General features: G+C 40.7%; 2 protein-coding genes across 6 annotated transcripts in view; one reads left to right on the top strand and one right to left on the bottom strand.

Annotated features, from left to right (window-relative positions):
• MCRS1 (microspherule protein 1) overlaps window positions 1–22,447 on the top strand; it is a 554,896-nt gene that overhangs the window by 299,306 nt on the left and 233,143 nt on the right. The window lies entirely within an intron of this gene.
• Window positions 27–22,445, bottom strand: C2H17orf75 (chromosome 2 C17orf75 homolog). Of its 4 annotated transcripts, none has more exons than XR_006101844.1 (11): window positions 22,243–22,445; window positions 20,777–20,854; window positions 19,720–19,845; window positions 16,661–16,801; window positions 15,121–15,178; window positions 13,106–13,225; window positions 11,463–11,527; window positions 11,221–11,354; window positions 9,834–9,937; window positions 1,108–3,013; window positions 27–369 (listed from the first exon to the last, which is right to left on the bottom strand). XR_006101844.1 is itself a non-coding variant. In XM_042448666.1 (10 exons), exons 1-10 carry the CDS (start codon window positions 22,386–22,388, stop codon window positions 2,963–2,965), a joined length of 1,023 nt encoding a protein of 340 aa, XP_042304600.1. In that variant the 5' UTR covers window positions 22,389–22,445; the 3' UTR covers window positions 27–2,962. The 4 variants fall into 4 exon arrangements, 2 of the variants coding, with proteins under 2 accessions (XP_042304600.1, XP_042304599.1); XR_006101843.1 differs by having other exon boundaries at window positions 27–1,312; window positions 2,905–3,013; XM_042448666.1 differs by having other exon boundaries at window positions 27–3,013.

Genomic DNA, 22,447 nt, shown 5'->3' with positions numbered 1-22,447 from the left:
CACACACACACACACACACACACACAGAACTTGTAAGAAGCTTTAATGAAAGCAGTAGTGCAGCAAGGTAGGCCTGGCCTCTGCAAAAGTACAGCCTCTATGACAGTCGCTGTCACATATACCTAGAATAGAACACTTGCAGTAGGCACAAATTGATCTATCCCTCTTGCAGAAGTGCCAGTGCAAAGGGGGGGGGGGGAGTTAGGTTGACCAGAATGCTTTTTGAACTTTTCTTTCCCATATATATGTGTTTTCAGGCTAAAATGGAGCAGTTTATATTTTCAGGGATGATCTCATAAGCAAGATGTCATGGGACAACAGATTCCACTGCAGCCTGTTGGTTGCATGAACGTGACCCATTTAATTGAACTGCGGAGGCAAGGAGAGAATAGGTTACAATAACATGAGATAAATCAGTTTCTGAATTATACTACTTGAGACTCTAGATGTGGGTTTACATAACCGAATGCTGCTGCATACTCAGTATGTACAATACAATAAAGAACAATCCATATATAAGGAGAGAAATTCTAGCCTAGTCTTCTTGAGGACATGCCAGGTATCTATCTGCCAAGATATTATTACCATGATGATGATGATGATGATGATAATCATCATCATCATCAGGGCAATACTCAGTCAAGTGAACCTCTGTCTGCAATCTAGTACATTCCACAAACAAAGTCATCTCTTCATCTACTGATTTGTGCAAACCAGACCTTAATGCTGTGGCTAATGGAACTTCCTGCATAATCTGACTCTGGACTTGGCTACACATTTTGCATGTCAGTTATTACGAGAAGAAATCTCCTTCCTGGCCATTTAATCTGTCCCTTGCCATAGCAAAGGACAATTCATCATGGACCCAGGAGAGCACAGACAACCTTTCAGTGAGATTAGTCAATGGAATTTCTCCCTTACCTTACACCAATCTGTTTTATGAGCCTTGCCACTTGATTTCTACAAATAATTGTGTAAGGCTTAAACCTTTTGCTAGTCAAATCACACAAAACTGATGCTGCTCTGAGTTAAACTGCCTCTTAAAGAAACGTCATTCTCGGGTATTGCTGGTCCAATGAGTGCTTAGAGGATAAATTCCTTCCTTACCTCCAGATGTCCTTGCAAGCTTACAACATTGTACTGCTGCAGACATTCATAGATTAATTACATCTTGCGGTAGGTCTTAGCATCTTCCAGCAGGCTTTGTGTTTTAACTCTGTTCCTGCCAGAATCTCTGGGAGATAGTCTGAGCCTTTCTTGATATATGTAGAATCATTAAAACACCATAATTGAGAGATTAAAAACGTACAGGCTGAAATAAAAGCAAACATGGACTTGAAGCCAGTCTTCCCTTTTGTTGAGGTTTGCATGATGCATAGGGCCAGAAAGTGCTATCAGATACAGTATGCTCTTATCTCCTATAATGAAGAATTACAGCAGAGGTTAAAGAGCAACAGAACAAGAAGGATGGTGAAAGAGAGAGTTTGCTCAGCATCTACAGGGACATCTACTGGCCATTGTTGACATGAATTCTATAACTACTGTTTCTGAAGGCCGTTAACTGTTTCAAATTAGGTGTTTAGTGGCTTCATGCTCATTCTAGGTTGATTTTCATTTTCCTCTGAGAGCAGGTGGCAGCAATGATTGATGATTGTATCAGAGGTGGACAAAGTGTAGGCAGTGTGAGGCTGCAGCCCCACAAGTCGCCGAGCCTCAAAGGATTTAAAAAAAAAATTCCAGGCAATTCTGGCCCCTTCATGGCTCAAACCTATGCCCTCCAAAGCAACAAAAATAACAAACAATAAACCTCCCAAAATTGGCAAAAATTGAAACAGTAAGTGAGACAGTGTCACTTCAGGTATGCCATTGTGGTCTGGGGGCTAAAATTGACCCCCATTCTTCCACAGTTGTCCACCTCTGGTTTCTATTATGGGACAGGAGTTTTTAAAATGTCCCCTCCTTAGATTTAATAGGTTGCTCCCAGAACCTTGACAACATCACTGAGAACTTTCAAGCACAGACAGCAGACAAGATTTCTATGGAGAATTGGCTGTGTTTATAAGCATGTAGGAACAGGGCAAAACAAGAAGTAAATGTTGTGTTGTCAGCTGACCAAAACTGCTGGGTGTAGTTTTCAAGAGAGGAGAGGGAGAATGGGATTTGTGTGTGCTTAATTCTTTCACTGCTTACTGCTATGTCCTCTTGCATATTTTTTGGTCCCAGCCAGCTTTCTGCCAAATAAAAGGTGCATGTTATTTTACCAGGTGAAATGGCAGGTAAGAAAGGGTAAGCAACTACCTGCTTCTTCTCTACAAATCACTGCATACGTCTTGGAATGCTGCAAAGCAGCAGGGATCCTAGACCATTGTTTGTTATTGCAAGCATAGGCTGACATCAGTCTTGGTCAGATGAAACAGTAATTTTGAGCTTATGTGACTAAGACACAGTGAGCCATGTATGCACCTCTTTTGTTCTCACAGGATCAGAAACTTGTCCATTTTAAACAAACCAGAGCATGTGTGATGGCCAAAATCAGGAAACACTGATTTGTTTTTTCTCTGGTTACTCCTCAAACCACATTCCAAAATGTGGTCCTGATTTTCTTACTATTGTTTAAAATAAGATGCAAGAACCTGTGGCTCGCCAGATGATGTTGAACTCCAACCAGAATGGATAATGGGCAAGGAAGATGGGAGTCACCCAGCAGCATTTGGAGGGCCACAGGTTGCCTGCCCCAGGTCTAATTTCCAGTGAGAGCATGCATAAGCATGCAAGCCCAAGGCTCTCACCACTTTGTTCCCATAGCAGGAATCATTAGTTTTCTATGTCTTCACTGGGCTTCTGAATCAATAAGATGTGAATTTACAGATGTATAGTTCAAGCCTGACACTGATGTAAGTTTACCAGCAGGTTGCTCTGTCTGCAGCCAGGAGTCCTTTGAAGACACTTTGCAGTTTACAAGTTAACAGCTGGACTGAAAATCACCTTGTCTCTTCAGTGGCACAGGCAGCTGCTGTGGAAATATCACAAAACTTTCAAAATCCTCATTTGGGGAAGGGAGAGATTAAACTCATTTGCCCTCATCCTCCATGGGAGATTTGCTTGCAGGAGCTGCCTTCTGAACATTTGTGGGTAGCACTGTTACCCCAAGCAATGGGTGGGATGCCTCCCTATTTGGACCCTAGACTATTGGACTCAAAACACACTCTGTAATGCCCACCTAGGCCTCTTGTTGAACTGGCTGGGTGGTGCACTTGCAGGAATGTGTTCCTACCCATCACTAGTGAGCATGTAAAAAGAACGGAATTAAACCTGGAACTTTGTCTGTGCCAACCATGCAAGTGTTGCTAAGAAAAGCTTAACACCTGCATAGCCAGTGTGGTGAGGGATTATGAGCATTGCTGTCCAAAATCTGGATGCCCACAGATTAATCACACAACTTCTTTTAGCCAAACGACTGGCATTTTGTTAGTGATGTTTGTTGTTGTAGAGTCTTTGTTGTTGTTGTCCATTGCTGTCCCAAGGGGCAGCACATGTAGTAGCTGGTGGAGAATGGGGGCATGCAAAAAGTATCTGGCTGTGTCTCTACAGCCAGACAAATGATGGTGTTATTATCTGGAACCTCCTGGTGGTCCTCCAGAGGTCTCAAATGATGGTGCAGGGGTTGTACATCTGGCTACAGGGACATAGCCAAATACTTCTCAGCTGCCCCTGTATTCCACCAGCTACATGTCATTGTGAGGGTGGAGAGAGCAGCAAAAGGCAGGTGGGTTTCAATGGAGGGAGGATGCAGTGCAACTCTGCCTGAGCAAAACTTTATGTCCCATCTCACAATGCAGGATTGTGGCCATTGCTGCCACTTCCTGCTCACTGCTGATTTTAAACAAGACTGTTACCTGTGTTTGTGGCCTCTACGATCCTGCTTTGCTAACTTTACAAAGATAAAAAGGGAAAATTCTACATTACTAAGCTGTAATAAAGTCCCAATGTTCATTCTTATAAGCTCTTTAAACCAGGAAATAAAATTGGGCACACTGGGCATTCCTTATGTAGTTTTTCTATACAGATCTTCCTCCTCCTCCTCCAAGTTCTTGTGTGTATTTTCCTGTCTGTGCAAATGCCTTATGAAGGTAGGGGCACGTGCTCCTGAGTTACCCGTCCCCCTTTTCACCGCAGGTAAGAGTCCATTACCAGGACAAATGCTTGCCTTACACCTGAGGCTGGCTCACACAGCCTTCTGCCCATCAATCCCACTTTGTGACACTATGGGTTACCACTGCTTACCAGGAGTCTCTTTTTATCGGAAGGGCCATGTCTGGTGTCAAACACATTATATTCAACTATTTGGCAGAGAAATAATAAAAGCAAACTTGTTTGCAGATAAATGCATTTTAATACACAATTAATCACTGGTTCTAATTAAAAAAAACATCTAATGAGGTCCCTCAGGAACCCCAAACAGAATACAAATTAGTATCACAGAGCGCTTTATAAGATACCCAGAATTCCACAGGCTGAATGTATGCAGGAAAAATACATTAATGTTTACTATATTTAACAGACATATTAGTCATAGAGCACACAGAGTAACTCCCCACAATGTTTGTTAAATTTACAAATAAAGGTAATAAAGTTAGATTTAGCTTTTCGTTCTTTTCCTTAGTATTTCTAACCCCCCCCCTCCAAAAAATCATTACAGCACCACATGATGTAATTCTGCCTTAAAGAAAATGCTGAAGAAAATATGTTTTCCCCTCAAGGGCTATCAGAGCAAACATAATACCTGCAAAGTAGAATGCTGTAATAAATGTCAGAATATTTTTCTATTGTGTACATAACTGTATAGTTTTCTTTTAACAATTATTTGTTCACAGACTCTACAATTTATTGTTCAGCTTCTCTCCAACCCCTTTTTTAAAATGAGGTGGTCAGTATAAACATGCTAAAAAAAAACCCCACGTTGAAAAGATGGAGTCATGTTTTACAGATACAACTATAATTAAATAACAACTATCATGATAGAAGTGTCATTTGAGTACTGGGTTCAACTGTTGCTTCAATTTAATTTTGTGTCATAAGGTAGCAAAGGCAGTTCCTCATAAAAAGGGCTAAGCAAAAGGCAGAAAACCTGCCTCCTTAAGCCAAGACTGCAACTGTAACAGACTGGATCACACCTTCCCAAATATAAGGAATGGTGCATCAGGGTGAGAGCCTGTGTAATGGTTAGAGTGTTGGATTGGGGCTCCTGGAGACCAGAGTTTGAATCCTTGTTCACCCATGGAAGCCTACTAGGTGACCTTAGAGAACTCACACACACTCCGCCTCAGAGGAAGACGATGGCAAATCTCCTTTGAACAAAGTTTGCCAAGAAAACGCTGCAATAGGTTCACCTTAGGGTTGTCTTAAGTTGGAAACAACTCATAGGCATACAACCAGTGTTAAGGCTGAGAGAACTAATTACCTGTTTTGTGGTATGGAAATTGATTCTGGTTCCTGCCTTCCCTTTACAAGGGAATGGGGCTATCAAGGCTATGTTGATTTTGTATTCAATTCAACCTAGACATACTTCAATTCACTTCAAAGACATAGCCATGATAAGTCTGGGAAATCAGTATGCAAAAGGATCTTGCAGCACCTTTGAGACTAACTGAAAGATAGATGTTGGTAGCATTAAAAAGATTGTATGTACAGCGCTGTGTAAATTTACAGCTTTATAAATAAAGGTTAATAATAATAATAATAATGAGCTTTCCTAGACTTGAACCTACTTCCTCAGACGCGTTTGGATTCACCTAAGGCTTAAATTAGCTATGACTCATTTCAGTGAGACAACTCTAATTAGGACTAAATCTGGATTCAGTCTTTTTATTATTAATACAGCCCACTACCATACTTGAGGACCTTTGGCACATACATTTTTGTAGGACTGACCCCTGCAAATGGGTGAGAACTAGGAGCAATCATATTTTAAAGAAATGTGAAAGCAGATTTAAATACCCAAGAGGCATTTCTTCATTAGATAGGATACAGAAAAAGCCAGAATAGAGGCATTTTCTAGACACATGTAGCCAAAGGTAAGTGCTTCTGTGCATTTCAAGATAAATCTTAGCTGAACAGAGAACTGTGTACACAATTAGATTTAACAGCCAGAGCTGTGTGCAACTAGTGCTTTGTAAGGAAGGCATCTCCTCCTGCTCATCAGTTTTGCAAAAGACGACTATAATTGTTTGTTTCTATAGAGGACCTAGATGTATCCCACCTCTCCTGTCAAACATTTTATCATGGGGATATTTTTGAGGAATGTTTATGTTCATGAGAAATTCTGTCTCAACCCTTGCTCCAACAGAATCATCAAAATGTTTCTCAAACTTTCCAAAATGAAAAAAAAAAAACAGTTTGTGAATATTGCACAAGTCACTTTTACTCTGCCATTTCTATTATGATGTATATAGTGTGTGTCCCCCCCCCACCCCATGCTACCTTCCTTTGATATGTTCTCACTTTACAGTACCAAACTACTTTTTATAACTCATGGAAAGAGATGCAGGGACAGCCTTGAAAAGAGCAAGCAGCAAGTGCTCTATCTTGAGAAAAGAGTGGATGCTGATGCATTTAAAGTCCATAATAAGTCACTGAACACATTTTTTACTCAGAAACTGCAGAGAGAAATTGAGTTATCCTGGATCAGTTACTATTTTATGGTCTGTAGGCAAGGTACGAAGGGGGAGAAAGGCTTGCTAATCCAAGAAAAGAATTATTACTTTTTATGAAGAATATATATTTATCCTTTCACCAATTCATAAATCTAATCAAAATATTCAGTCATGATCCATGGGGACAGCTATCATTAAAAGGCTTTAATCTAGTCATGAAAACCAGAAGCTATATAATCTATTCCCAAAGCAAGGAAAAGATAATAGCATTTTTATATGATTATCCCTCCAAAAAGGAAAATGTAGTTGTCCTATTAAAGTTTTGGATAATAGGACTGCTACATTTCCTTTCCTTTTAGGATAATCGTTTGGAAGAATTTATACAACAAGAAATTATATTTCACAAATGCAAATAGTATCAATTTTAGAGCATTTATCTACCTAAAACGCCACTGTGAGCTTCCTAAAATGAATGAACACACTGTACATAGGTAAAGGCATAATATTCCAAATCTAAAAGACAGGTTAGCAAAAACAAGCAACAAGCTCAGGTATTCTCCTCTTCCTTCCTCCTGCATTCCTACCTGTAAAGAGTCTAAATGTTTTGTTAAGCTAGTTTTGCTGTGATGTAAAAAGTAGGAAGCTGTGATTTAAGCACTCCCTTCAAACCAGGATCACAAACCAGAGTTTAATTCCTGGTTTCCAACCAAGCTTTGCAAGAAATACTTAAAACCACAGTTTTGCAGGTTAGACATCATGGGGAATTTCTGGTTTATGAAACCAAGAAATCATCTCTTTGGTCTAACGTGCAAGAAAAGGAATAATAGGGAGGGAACACTGAAGCCTCCTGTTCATTCCTGAGCCACCAAAACACAGCAAAAAACACAGTACTCATAGCAGACAATGCTATACAGTGGTACCCCGGGATACGAATTGACCGCGTTACGAAATTTCCGGGTTACAAAAAAGTTAGATTGGAAAAAACTGTTCTGGGTTACGATGTTTTTTTCGGGTTACGAATTTTTTTTCGGCGCGAAATTCAAACGCGCGGCTTTCCAGCGCTAACGGAAAGCCCTTTTCGGGTTGCGAAATTACTCGAGTTACGAACGGAGCGGCGGAACGAATTAAATTCGTAACCCGAGGGAGCACTGTATGTGAAAGAAAAGGTTTTTGTTTTCTTGACTACATTTAAATGCTCTGAGGGGACTAGCTGCAATTCTCCACAATGTGCACTTTGTACTTTGGGATTTTTAATGCACATTTCTTTCACATGTTAGGAGTACATATGTACACACATTTAATTTTGCAATGTGTAAGCAGTCCTATGTTCTGGGGAGGAATTTAAACTACAAGTTGGTTCTCTCATGAATTCCTCAAGGACACCAATTACATTTTTGGCTTCTGGCATTTCTGCATGTTCTACTTTCACAATCTTCAAGAGAACATCTCCGCTGCCACAGTTCTTCAGAAACAAGTAACACTTGAATAAAGCATAATGGCTCATTTCTGCCTGTCTGATGAACCGCTTCAGATTGTTGATGTCTTGTATGGCCTAGAAAGCAGCAAACAAGTACGCAAGCTGAGAGACTACCCATGCAAACAGATCTGTGTGTCCAGTTCTTCCTACTGCCATCCTGTGCATGCTTGTCTGGAAATAAGGTCCACTGAACTTAATACATGTTCCTTGTGAATGGACACACAAAAGAATACTTTAAATGCTTTCAAGACTGATTAATTTTGATAGGAGAGGTAAACACCTAATGTTTTCTTCCTCTGTCATTAGTGGGAATTAAAAAGAGTGACTGGGGCTATGCAGAAGCATCTGAAGGAAATTTGCAATTGCAAAAGAACAACTGTTCAAGACCCCAAAAGTCAGGTGATTGGCATGACTGCCTGTCATTTTCCAGGCCACTGCTTGCATGTACAAACACAATGCATGCTCTGATTTAAGGACCTCATGCATAAAACGTGAGGAGCAGTTTTATGAGAGCAGTAAATGAAAAGTTCTCTAGAAAGCATTCCTTATCCTTAAATTAAAATCAGTGACCTGAAAAACAATGGGCACAATCAAGTTCAAGCTAAGCACTTTAAACTTGCGTTGATTTCAGCAGACAACAGCAAAGCAGCTGTCTGTTTCTCCTACTGGAATAAGTGGGCACTTCAAAATATATGACTGCAATCTAATGCACATCCACTCAGACATAGGTCTGACAGATCTGTGTGCACAGTATTACAACCTTCCAAGTTTCATAGGCTTACACACAGTAATTACTACCACTTCTGTATTATTTGGTTAAATTGCATGGCCTGGTATTCTGGGGGGAGGAATTTTATATTTCCCTGGTATCTAGTTGTTTATGAAGGTCATCTTTTGTAACATGGCACTTTTACTAATTCAAAGAGTAGGTAAGGGCAGAAACTGACTTGGGCCCGGAACAAGCCGGCTCTAAAAGCCAACTTCCTGGCGATTTGGGGGTATGGCGTTTAGATACCACATGCTCCCAAGACGTCTTGAAGCCATCCAGCTGCCCAAATGTGGCGGATTCATGACACTCTGGCAGCACTACATTTACATGCTACACGCCGCCAGAGCATCTGAAGCCACCATGAGGCCACAGTGGGACATGAAAAGGTGGCTTTTTGCCATCGGAAAAAGGAGATCTTTGCTGCTCCTTTTTCAGGTGGCTTAAAGGTGGACTGGGGTTGAGGTGTGTGGTTGCCACTGCTCTTTCTGCGTGTCTGTTTTGCCCCTTGGTTTAAAGCCAACTGCCTGGTTACAATTTAGTTTTCCCAAGCACTCAGCTTATAGCCAATAGAAGAGGTGTAAAAAACAAAAAGAATTTTACCACTGACTTCAGTTGGGGATAGATTTTACTGTAAACCATGGCTAGAGAAACAGTGGCCCTCCGGACATTGCTGAATCCTAATTTCCATCTGCCCTGGCAAACCTAGGCAATGGTGAGGCAGTAAGTTAATCAACATCTGGAGGTCTGAAGGATTCTACCATGTCTTAAACTATAGTTCTTTGGCTAAACTGGATAATAGATGGGAGTAATGTCCATGGAACAGCCCAAAATTTAACACTGCCTTGATGAAGGAGAGTCTACCATAATTCATAAGCAATATGTAAAATGTTCAGATACCTGCTTTGCCAGTGCTATATATACAGAAGTAAATTACCTTCAATTTAAAATTCTCCAGTATCTGCTGGAAAAGAAATGGGTTTCCTCCTTCAGCACCGTTTAGAAATGCCTGCATCCAGTCTTCACAGAACTTGTTACTACCTGAAACATTTTTTGGGCGAAAGTAAGTATTTTAGCATTAGCACAATATGCTTAAGTGTCCCCTAAACATAAGCATGGGAACATGAGAAGCTTGTCAGAGCGTCTGCAAAAGGAAAACCTGTTCATGATTCCTGAAATGGAGGTTGGTGGTGAGCAAACAGGCTAGAACAATTCACCTTTGCAAATTTACAAAGAAAGAGTTGGAGGTACATTCTTATATTTATATGCTTGCAGAATGCACACCATGCAGAATTCTGCATGCAAGTCATCACCTCATAAATGCTACACATGCAAACAGCAAAAATTATTTGTTTATAAATATCTGAAACTAGGAAAATATTAAGGAGCTATACGTATGGCACAGAATACAGTGGTACCTCGGGATACGAAATACCCAGGTTACGAAATTTTCGGGATACGAAAAAATCCAATAGGAAATCATTGTTCCGGGTTACGAATGTTTTTTCGGGATACGAAGAAAATTTTTGGTGCTTTTTTCGGCTTTTTCGCACGAAACGCGGCTTTTCCCCATTAGCGCCTATGGCAATTCGGCTTACGAAGGCTTTTCGGGTTACGAAAGCGGCCGCGGAACGAATTAATTTCGTAACCCGAGGCACCACTGTACCACTAGAGGATTGGTTGTGAACTTTCTGGAACAGACCATTGTTCTGAGCTAGCCAGACAGAAAAATGCCATATACCTTTATTAAGCCAACGAAAAACACCCAAAAGTGTATGCAAACTTCTGTGACCTCTATATATTCCCTAGTCCCTTTCGGTTAGGTTAATATCAATTCTAGAAATTTCTTAATGACCAACATATCGATCTTCATTTTTATACAACTGAGCTAGAGGTATACCACCAAGACTTCCCACCATCCAGACACAGTATACTGTGTAAGTTATATTTATGGGGATGGATAGAGGCACCTTTTTTCTCAAATACTTGAAGTCTGAAACCTTAAGTAAGTACAATTTTAGAAAGCAGCTTTCTGTGGAGCAATTATTCAAACTGATGCTATGAATCCCCAATACTTGCCCATAAGTATTAAAAGAAGCTCACAGGGAAATGTGTTTTTCTCTTTGTAATCAGAAGCATAAGACATCTGCATAGACAATTTCCCTACCAGTAAACTCTGTCAGGAGCAGACTGATGTACGAGATTACCCCCAAAAGCTGATATTTGTTAGAGTGATAACCAATGGTGAAGTCTATCATTTATTATTAACTACTCTATGAAGATGAATAGCACTACTGTACCTAAAACATCTCCCTCTAGCTCACCTGCATTGTGAAACTGTGGCTGTGGACCACTACAATCTATCACCACTTGCTTCTGTCCCTCAGTCATTGCTATACATAATGAAGTCATTGTGGTTTCCCGGACAAGATCTTGAAGGCTTGCAGCTCTAAGAAACCTGCAAAAGAATTTGAATGTTTTTTCTCTTTTTACAGTTTTCTTTAGACAAGGCAGGTGCCATGTAACAAGGTAGGAAACATCATTTTGAATGACAAGTTTCTCTTACCTGTGAATATCTTTTTTTGTCCTTTCATTAGAGTCTTTGACTTCAACTGGAGTGCAACTCAGGGCCTTGAAACAGGAATGTGATAATGTCAGCGCTTTATATAAGGACAGAGACTCATGTGACAATCCTACCTAAAGGCAGCTATCTAGGGTGAAGTCCATGGAATTTTTCTGAGTTAATTCATAGTACTGTGCAGTTAAAAACTACTATGCAAACTGTGCAAATACAGAATTCATTCACACTATCCACTCATTTTCTAAGGTGTTTGTGTTGCAGCTTTGTAAATATTCTTCTTTGCTCCATTTTATGGTCACAACGGGAGTTAACTAAATACAGCAACTGTGAACTGAGGTCAATCAATGAGTGTTCTGGTCCAACAGGGAGCTGAACTCAAAGTCATCCTAACCTGTATACAATAGTCTACCACAAAATATATAACAAATGCAGAGAAGCTCTTTTCTTGGGGGTTGGCTTCCCTTTAGTCTCACGTTGTTTAGTTTGATGCAGGCCCAAAATCCCATGGCAGGATCAGACCCAATCCTGCCTGTGTAGACATGGATCCAGAGTCTCTAAGGAACTCTTAGGCAAAATTGGGCTGTTCAGATAATGCACACACACACCATGTGTTTGTTACCTTTCCAGGGGGTGATCCATCAGAGAAGACCCCCAGTTGCCCCGACTGACATGAAAAGGAAAGGGACTAACATAGGTAGGTTCCGGGGGTAGGACAGCACGGACTCAGTCCCTGTTATCCTGCCCCATCTGCTCAGGACCTTGGGGGCTGTGCAGACCGCCCCTGAAGGGGCGGCCTCCAGCCGCCTCCATCAGATTTGGGCCACAGCAACCATATGCCACGGCCCCAATCTGGCCTTTCTGTGGCACAAAAAGGAGCTGCAAAAAGCAACTCCTTTTTGTGCCCTGGAAATGGCACTGTAACCACCAGTGGCACAGCTTTACGGTGCTCCTTTGGCACTGCCCCATCTAAATGCAGCGCCAGAAGAGCACTATGATGGTGGCACGCTGGACTGGGGGCGGAGCTGGGGCATCGCTCCCAGGTAAGCTAAAATGCCGGTCTACACAGTCCTTTAGTCTCTGAGGCAAAAATAACAATAACAATTTGTGGCCTGAATCCTACTGGTTATTACCAAATAGATGAGACCCATTAGTTCAGTAGCTCAATAGTGAGTTAACACACATGTAAATCTTATTTATTCAATAGGTCTACACCCTAACAAGAGGGTTTAAGTCACTGTGTATCTCCGGAGCTGCATACACATCCTCAAAATGTTGGATGAACAGTCAAGTTTTAATTTGGTGGTGAAATTAGGTTAATGTCAGCACTAATTAGTACATCAAAGGATGCAATTTCATAACTGGGGTGGAACAGCAAAAAAGGACTTCTTCCCCTATGTCTCCACATAATATATTCTACCCAGAGGTAGGATATGGAGGAAAGCTCTTTTGACAACTCTGAATGCTCAGGCAGGAAAAGTGCTCCCTCAAGTTTCAAAGTACTTTGACTAATGTAACTAATACATTAACTGACGACTACTGTTATTGCTGCTGCTTTGGTTTTTCCTTTTCCAGAGCTATATACTCATGAGTAGAAACATCCATGATGTTTGAGTTTGTACAATACTCACAGCATGTAACAAAAGTGCAAGTTTCTCCTGGAAGAGCTGTACCACTCTCTGAACAGGGCACACTGAATCCTCAAACCACGTTCTGAGGAAAGGTTTAATGCAGGTTTCCAGATTATTTTTCTGTAACAAATGGAAGAATTAAATGTCTATAGAAACAGTTTGAAATTCCTGTGAGAAGTAAAAATAGTTCACACTGCAATATATGGTGAATTGTGTCCCAAAATCAGAAGCCCAACCCAAGAACATAGAAAGCCTTCTCCAGTTGTTGAAATACTGGCCAGGAGATTCCAATGAGTGTTAGTAATGGTTTTCTGCAAGTGACTCTGAAGTCAATAATAATATTTCCCTGGCCTGAAAGTGCCACATAAACCAGGACGTATATTCAAATACATTAGCAACATTCAGCGGTGATTAAATTCAAAGCTAAAAGAAATGTTGGGTGGCATTAGTCAAAGTGTCCTTCATCCACTGTAAGCCTCCCTGAGCATAAGGAGACAAAAAAATAAAATATTTTTAATAAAATGAAAAATTAACAAAAGCAAAAAGAAAAGTGACTGAAATATAGGAGATCTAGTTCTCCCCTGCCCTTGGACTGTCATTAAACACTGTAGCTAAATCACATGTTTTTCCTACACTGTAGTTCTCCTAACAGTAAAACCAGGACAAAGATTATTCCGTTCAAATATCCACCCAGCTTTCTGCCTACTGCCCTTTCAAATGAAACATTGAGAAATGTATATAACCTCATTAACATTTTTGTATTACATTTCCTTCTTGAGTACAACTTAATAAGGAATGCTCACATTTACTAACAAGGCATATACAGTGGGGCCTCAGCATACGTGGCCTTTTTATAAGTGGCTTTGAGCATACGTGCTCAAGCTGCTGGACACGTGCGGGGCAGAAGGGGCGGCGCGTCCCATTCAGTTGAATGGGCGCGCGCGCCCGTTGCGCCCCGCGCACCTCCGCGCCGCCGTGCACGAGCCCCATTGTTTACAATAGGGCTCGAGCATAGGCAGAAATCGCCATACGCGGCAGGATCCGGAACGGATCCCCCTGCGTATGGCGAGGTTCCACTGTATAATTGTAGCAATTATTTTAAAATAGTCTTACATGCTGGACCACACCAAATCAACACACCTTTTCAACAGCAGGCATATCTCATTGGTGCTCTAACCCTTTTGCAGTGAAATATAGCAAAATCCAAAACCCACAAAACAGTGATACAAAACCTTTATTGGACCAACTAAAATACACAAAATGCGTCATGCAAGATGTACTATCCAAGATGAGCAAGGATCTAAGTAGCAAACTATGTCATGCATTTTGTCCAGGCATTCAGGTGTCAACTAAAACTAAGAAAACCAGACAATTCACATGTTTTTTTTTCTTCCAGCCATCTCACCTCAAATTACATTCCTACAGTGTGGTCTCTCCCACATTATGGTAGAGAATGGATCTCTAGGACCAAAGTCTGAGGCTAAAAGTGTTGTGTTTCAATGGTGGGAACCTCTGGCAAGAAAGAACTGAACAGAGGATGTCCTGGACTTGTTAAGTTCACAACTAAACCATCAGCAGATCATGAACAATTTTGGGAACTGTTCAAACAAGACACCCAAGCAATCATGCTTCACAACTTTTGACTCTGTGCCTAGTTTATCCATACATACCTCTTTACTAACATCTTTAACTTTCTTCCCCACCTTCTTGCTGTTGTTGAAGCATAAAATTGAGTTAGTCTAGTAGGCTACATTTCAGAGGAAGGAGATGGCAAAGCCAGCTCTGACTATTTCTTGCCTAAGAAAACCCTATGGAATTCATGGAGTTGCCATAAATTGCTGGGCGACTTGAAGCCACATACACACAGGGAGAGAAGGAATGGCAGATGAAATATGAGAAGCACAAAATAACTGAATCTGTTTGTAGCTGAGGGCGTATTTTTTTTTTTCCAAAATCCATTTCATTTACAATAAGAAAAAAGTTACATAAGTTAGGAAACAGTAATCCACATTTACCTCTGAATCTAGGTTAATCTTCAGGTCTTGAACATATCGGTCAAGCTCAAGTCTGAACGTAAGCTCTTAAGGAAATAACCTATGCATCTGTTCAGGGATCTTAGATGTGATCATTGCATTCTTATATGCCCTTGAGCCCTTTATTTATATTACATATTTGATAACCATTTGATAACCATTTGGGGAAAAACATTAACATATATTCAAAATCAACTCAAGGAATTGTGAATTCAGGGAGTAGCCAATGTCTTCAACAACAAGCCATCAGATGTACAGTCCGCCCTCACCTTACGCAGGGGATCTGTTCCGGACCCCACCCCCCCGGCGTAAGGCAAATTAAGCGTATGCTCAAGCCTCATTTGTTTGAATGGGCTGTGTCCCTGTGGTGCGGCACATGCCATGGGGAACACCCCATTCACCATATTAGGTCCACATGACCTCAAGTCCATGTATGGCGAGCCCATGTATGGCACAGAAGCACTGTATTATTAATTAAGCTGCACAAGTAATAGGTGAGTGAAATTTGAAGGTCATTTTTAAAGAAAAATATAGACATTGAAAAACAATTTATGGACCTGTTGCACTTCTCTTACATCAGCAATCAGCCTTCGCAAACAATCCAGTTGAGAAAAAATAATATACTGGGCCTTACATTTCAACCTTGCCTTCTGTCATCTGACTTTCCAATACAGTCTTTGAAAAATAAGGCCTGGACACTTGCTTTAGATTTAGATTCATTTTATCTAGTTATAGGATCAACAGTCATAAAATATATAGGAAACCATACAGAACTGGTTCAGGCTGAGTATCCCGTATCCAAAATGCTTGGGACCAAAGGTGTTTGGAATTTCAGATTTTATTTTATTTTATTTTTGAATATTTGTATATACATGATGAGAAATCTTGGAAATGGGACCTAAGTCTAAGCACAAAATTTATTTATGTTTCATATATACCTTATAACATAGCCTGAAGGTAATTTTATACACATTTTTAAAAATAATTTTGTGCATGAAATAAAGTTTGTGTACACTTTGAAGGCAAAGGTGTCACTATCTCAGCCACCCATGTGGACGATTATGGATTTTGGAGGATTTGGATAAGAGATACAAAATCTGTATCTTGGGAATGGGAATGGGACCCAAGTCTAAATATGAAGTTCATTTATGTTTTATATGCATCCTATCCACATAGCCTGAAGGTAATTTTAAGCAATAATCTAATTTAATTTTTATTTTATTTTGTGCATGAAACAAAGTTTGTGTACACTGAACCATCATAAAACAAAGGTGTCACTATCTTGGCTACCCATGAAAAAAGTTTTGGATTTTGGAGCATTCTGGATTTTCATATAAAAGGTACTCAACCTGTAGTTTCAGAACTCTGAAGATATGATATTATTTGCCCAGCAATCTACATGTTGGTCTGATTCAGTGAAGTAACCACAATATCTCGAATTGAGAACCATGATATTTTGTTCATCTCTCTCTCTCTCTCTCTCTCTCACACACACACACACACACACACGGTAAAAGGATATAACTCTAGCCCCTTTTCCGAGCCTCCCAAAAAACAGATCACATAGTCTGAAGGGCTGTTGCTTGATTCCAGATTTGCTGTTTCTGAAGATTTTTCAAGTTGGAGCAGACAGTAATAGCAACCAACTCGACTTTCTGGTATACTGACAGAAAAATACTGAATTAATCACACAGTGACTGTACCAAATAAATTGTATTTTGTATTTGATGTTGCAGTTTATCTTCTCATTCATGACATTATTAACTATGCTCACTTGTTCCAGCTTGATCAAAAGCAAGTTTCAGAAACTAGACTCTACACAGTCACTTTATTCTACGCACTACAGCATGTTTCATAGTACTTCCATTAACTTCTTCATTCCACCTCAAGGCTTTATCTACATCTCTTTGGCCCAAGATTAGCCAACGGCAAGTGCAAAAATTACTCTTTACCCACCATTCCTGAGTAAATTACAAAATGTTTTTAAAAGAAAATATACAGGTAGTCCACTTCAACCTTTTCAACAAAGCTTCTATCACAGAAAAAAAAATCTCTGAAATCTCAGCAATTGTTATTAAGAGGCAACAATTAATCCCCCTTCCCTCAGCCATTCATTATTAAGGCCTGTTAAGACAACAACTCCCAATATCCCCATCATGGTGGCAGATGGACTCTGAAACATCCTGGGGCCATCAGAGTGGGAAAGGCTGAATTAGTTTCCTAGGCTAAATTCAATCCCTGCAAGAGGCGATTCCCTGCCCCATTGATAATCCTCTCTCTTTGGCATGCTTTTTTTAAACAGCTTGACAGGATTAAAGACAGTGGGAGACAGAAGGAGAATCCTTTCTATTTCATTAGCACAGCCAGGCCCCTCTATTCCAGTCCTCTTTTTGAGGAGTACAAATGGTATCAGCTGAGAAGTAATATTGTCTTCTTACTCACCTCTAATCACTTATTTCCTGTAATATGGAACAGAAGGGGAGGTAGCTCAATTTGCTGGTCATTTACACTAAAATGATGCCCTTTGCCCTCTACTTCTAATTTGTGCACCCAGCTCTATGGATATTTAGTGAAGAGATGCAACACATAGCTGATTAACTGGCTAGATGGATTTATTAAATATTCTTTTTCATCAACTAAGAAGGCATCTATAATTAATCAGGCAAAGCATTTTTTTATGTTAACTATTTAAAAAAATTAAATTGGCAAGGAACTTTAGGCTGAAATCGTGTACCCTTTGACCTGATCATAAATCCCACTGAATTTCATGCCACTTGCTTTTGAGTAAATGCCCTGTTTTAAAAAATAAAGCATGCTGTTTTCTCCTCCCAGCAAAGCCATTTTAATTTCACAACTGTATGAAGATCTAGGCTACAATCATATCCAACTTTTACTCTCTCTGGAATGTGGCTGAGGGGCTATTAGATGCTGCAGACCTCCTTCTCTTCATACAGAGCTGAAGGTATGTGTAAATTTACAGCGCTTCATAAATAAAGGATGATAATAATAATAATAATAATAATAATAATAATGGCCTCACTGGTGGTACACAGAAAGCTCTGCTCTTGTTGCCGAATCACTTGTGGCAATCCAAATGCAGCAGGGCTGAAAACAGGTCTTTTCAAGGTGTGTGCTTGGACTAGTCTTTGATCTATCACAGTGGTCCCCAAATTCTGCTCTTTAAGGGCTTTTGGACTTCAGCTCCAAGAATCCCAGACTATTGGCCAACATAGCTGAGGCTTCTGGGAGCTGAAGTCCAACCTCTTTTAAAGGAACAGTTTGGAGACCACTGATCTATCAGATCCAAAGGTCCCTCATTGCCCTGATATGCCTCTGTAATGTCAAAAGTTACTTCCCCCCCCCCCCCCATTAGTGTCAGGGCGGTCATTTCTGAAAAGACAAAGCGAAAGGATTTATCCTTCATCCTCAGCGCTGGTCAATACAAGCACAGAGAGCTTAGGAAGCATTGGTTTCTCTGCCACAGATTTACACACATCACTCTGCCTGTTTACATCTAAGCATGATAGAACTCACTACCAAGCAATCAAGCATCATATCACTGCTATTTGTAAGAGAATTTATTAAGAGCTTAGAAAAATCATATATTCTGACTTGGTTTTAATCACTAAAGTGCATGCTACACAGTCCAGTTAGTCCAAAAAGAGAGGGAAAAAGTGAGCCAACAGTTTGTGTATATTAAGGACTCCCATGCCTGTTATGTTCGGCACTGCACGCTAACATGAAAACAGGAACAGGAACAGTGTCCGATGAGCTGCTCCTTATTTCACATGTTCTTTGAAAGATAATGGTTTCAAAGAACTTTATACTGCCATCTAGAGAAGTGACGTTTTCAAAAGCATCAGAAGAATGGGAAATTTCAGTACCAAATAACCTTTTTCAGTTATTCCTTTCAAAACAAAATGTGACTTACATTTTTGTTATAATTGTTGGTACAGAAGAACATTTGTTACATAGCTAACATGTTAATAAATATATTAATTAGTCAATAAAATCTGTTGACTTTTCCCCATTTCATTATAATTGGCATGTCACCTCTACCAGAACAAAAAAACCTAAAACAGCCCTTCATGTCCCCTTCATTCCCTTCTAATCTCTAAAAATGCAACACTATGAGTAAATTTTGTAATCCCACAGGTAGAATCTAAAAAATAAATCAACTGGAGGAAGTTCATAACATTTTTAACAAAAAAAAACACCCCTGTCAGTTCTCATTTTCAGTTCAATGTTGAAGACATCTGTATTTTTAAGTGCTTCCTAATATGCAGCAAGTATTTTATAGCTAATGCAAATGTTGATTATTGATTATATAGACTACGTCTTTTTTATATTATGTTTTATGGTTGCTGTACCCTACTTTGAAATCTTTAGATGTGAGCAGGTTATTTGCAGTTGTAAATACTAATATCACATAATAACATCACATCAGGTGCTTTGTGGGGGTGAAAGGAAGAGAAGAGACAACTGTTTTTGGCAGCATCACATGACAACCATAACATCTAATTCTAGTTAGAGGATACAATTATTTCACTTCGGCAGAGGAATCGGTATGTGTGCTCTTACCTCAGCTCAACAGATGCAACATTGCCCATCCCTTCAAAAAAGGATCCCTTAGCAAAATGCTTGGCAATGTAACTGCGCAGTTCCATCTCTGCTTCAGGCAACAAATTAGTGTCCACCAAAGAGAGGCTGTACACATTTAAAAAAACCATTGTTAGGTAAGGCATGGCTTTGGATCAACTATTTCTTTGGTGCTCCAGAATGGCTTAACACAACCAGTCCTTGCACAACTGCAATTAAATGCTAGGGCTTTGACAGAAAAAAAATCAACTGAACAATAGCTTCAAACACATCTTATTAAAGCAAATTTCAACACTGCTTAGGGAAAAAAATTAAGAAGTATAAACAGCAGCCTAGACAAACCTTATTAAAATTTAAGTGTTCTTATTTTTATTATCATTACCTTACTCTACTGTGGAAGTGCGCGGCGTCCCTCCGGAGTAAAAAGAACCCGGAAAAAACGGGTTCTTTTTGAGCTGCCAGGCAGACATCATGAGTGTGCCAATGGCGCACTCATGGCGTAAGCAATGTGCGGCGATGTACGGACACTGCATGTCCGTTACACCAAGATGGTGGCGCCTGTATAGATGGGATGCCGCCATTACTCCACCGTGGACCGTGCAGTTGGTGTGCAGTCCCTGACCCTACAATCAGTGGCGGCATGGTGCTTTGGGACTGTCTGTCCTGTGCCTCAGAAACATTAACAAGCTTTTAGATGGGTACCTACTTTTAATATGCCATGACATTCAAAAACCCAGACCCAGTGTGGTGTAGTGGTTTGTGTGTTGGATTAGAGCTATGAATGAGCAGGGTTTAAATTCCCACTTATTTACTGAAACCCACTGGGTGAACTTGGGAAAGTCACACTCTTTCAGCCCCAGAGGAAGACAATGGCAAAACCATGTTGAATAAATCTTGCAAACCCCATCAGAAGGTCACCTTTGGGTCAGTGTAAGTCAGAAACAACTTCAAAGCACATACATACAACATTCAAAAGACAGTAATCTAAATAGGCAGGAAGGCATTCAGGAAATTAAACCTTTTTGCCATCCTGGTTTACCTGAAGTCATCAGAAGATGGAGATTCAGCAGATGTACTTCTTGGACTCCCATCATCATTTTCTCCTCCCTGAGACAACCTGGAAAGGAGAAACGAATTACTAACACATGCAAGACATATAGCCACGAACATATCCATATCCATGGGTTTTGCATCTACTGATTCAACCATCCATGGCTTGGAAATATTTTAAAAAATAATTCCAAAAAGCAAATCTCTCTCTCTCTCTCTCTCTCTCTCTCTCTCTCTATATATATATATATATATATATGAGATAAGGGACACCATTTTACTATGCCAAAATTTCCAGATCCAGAGATCAGAATGGTGCTGCTTCGAACTGTTCAAAGTATTTTTGTTGGAGGAATATCAGTGCAAGAGAGGCCATCCTCCTCCTGGCCATGCGGCACTGGAAACAAAAGCGGAGAGACCCGGTTGCATGGATATCCTTCCGAAGAACAACACCTTGAGAAAATGCAAGACTGTGGCTAACTTTATTGTTTTATAATTGTTTCTGGTGTATTATTTTTTTAACACTTTTGCCCTGATGAAGAAGTCAGTGCATCTTCAAACGTTTGCATCATGTATTTTGTACATTTGGGTTGGCCCCATAAAGGCATCCCTGTTTTGTGGATTTGGGAAGTAACTTTGTTATATAGCCAACATCAGTGGCATCACTGGGTTGGTGTGACTAGGTGCAGTAACCCATAGTGTCTCACACACACCGGACTGACCTCCTCCCATCCATACTACACCACCCAGAATCCTTAGTAACTTATTTTTCAACTAATGTTACTCATGAATTGTAATTCCGTAATAGTTGTGACCATCAAAAGCTAGCAAAATTAAAAGTACGGTCAGCCCTCGTTATCCCTGGGTTTTTTATCCACAGATTCAAGCATCTGTGGCTTGAAAATGCTCAAGAAGGCCTCAATTCCAGATAGCAGCCCTTGGTTTTGCCCTTGTTACAAGGGCCCCATTTTGCCATGCCACTGTCTTTAACAGGGACTGGGACCTCCATGAGGGATCTGGGAACCAAACCCCAGCGGATAACTGGGTCCCACTGTGTGCCTTCAGGTTACAACACCCTACGCACATCTGCCTAAATGTCTCTAAGTATACAAAGACATACTTCTGTGTCGTTGTGGTGAGCGTTTGCTAAAATGTGATGCTTTTAATATTGTTTTTAAATGCAATTTTTAACAATCTGAAAGGCCGGAGGAGCCCCCCTTCTCCTGCTGGGCACTTTCGTCCAACCCACACGCTGCAGAGATAACCCATCTTGAGCCCGCTTTCACATGGCCGAGTGCTAGGGAATCCTGGGAACTGTAGGCGGCTGAAAGGTCTCAGAAAACGGCAGTCCCAGCATCCCCTCATGGCCCTGATCCGGGGCAGTGCGGGGCCTCATGGAGAAATGAGGCCAGGCCCAGGGCAGGAGGCAGGCCTCTCCCTCCCGCTCCCGCTCACCGTCTTGGGCAGCCTCGGTATCCATAGAGGCAGAAGTAGCTGCTGCTGCTCCGCTCCTGCCTCCGCTCCTCCTCGCTGCTCTCCAGCAGCAGCAGCTCCCTCTCCTCCCCCTCCGCCGACTCCTGCTGCAGGGAAGGCAGCATCATCCTCTCGCTTCCTTCTGGGGCCCGACAGGCAAGGCAACGGAAGCTCTCCCTCTTGCCCC

This window comes from Sceloporus undulatus, chromosome 2 (assembly GCF_019175285.1).
Source record: "Sceloporus undulatus isolate JIND9_A2432 ecotype Alabama chromosome 2, SceUnd_v1.1, whole genome shotgun sequence".
Lineage (NCBI taxonomy): Eukaryota > Metazoa > Chordata > Lepidosauria > Squamata > Phrynosomatidae > Sceloporus > Sceloporus undulatus.
This window is presented reverse-complemented; position numbering and strand designations above follow the sequence as displayed.

What these genes read in the sequence shown, in the direction of transcription:
- C2H17orf75 (XM_042448665.1), bottom strand. Translation starts at nt 22,388, where the DNA reads ATGATGCTGCCTTCCCTGCAGCAGGAGTCGGCGGAGGGGGAGGAGAGG. An exon ending in TACCGAGGCTGCCCAAGACG is followed by an intron (nt 20,855 to 22,242) that starts GTGAGCGGGAGC and finishes TCTCCTTTCCAG; the next exon opens with GTTGTCTCAGGGAGGAGAAA. An exon ending in CCATCTTCTGATGACTTCAG is followed by an intron (nt 19,846 to 20,776) that starts GTAAACCAGGAT and finishes AAATGTGTACAG; the next exon opens with CCTCTCTTTGGTGGACACTA.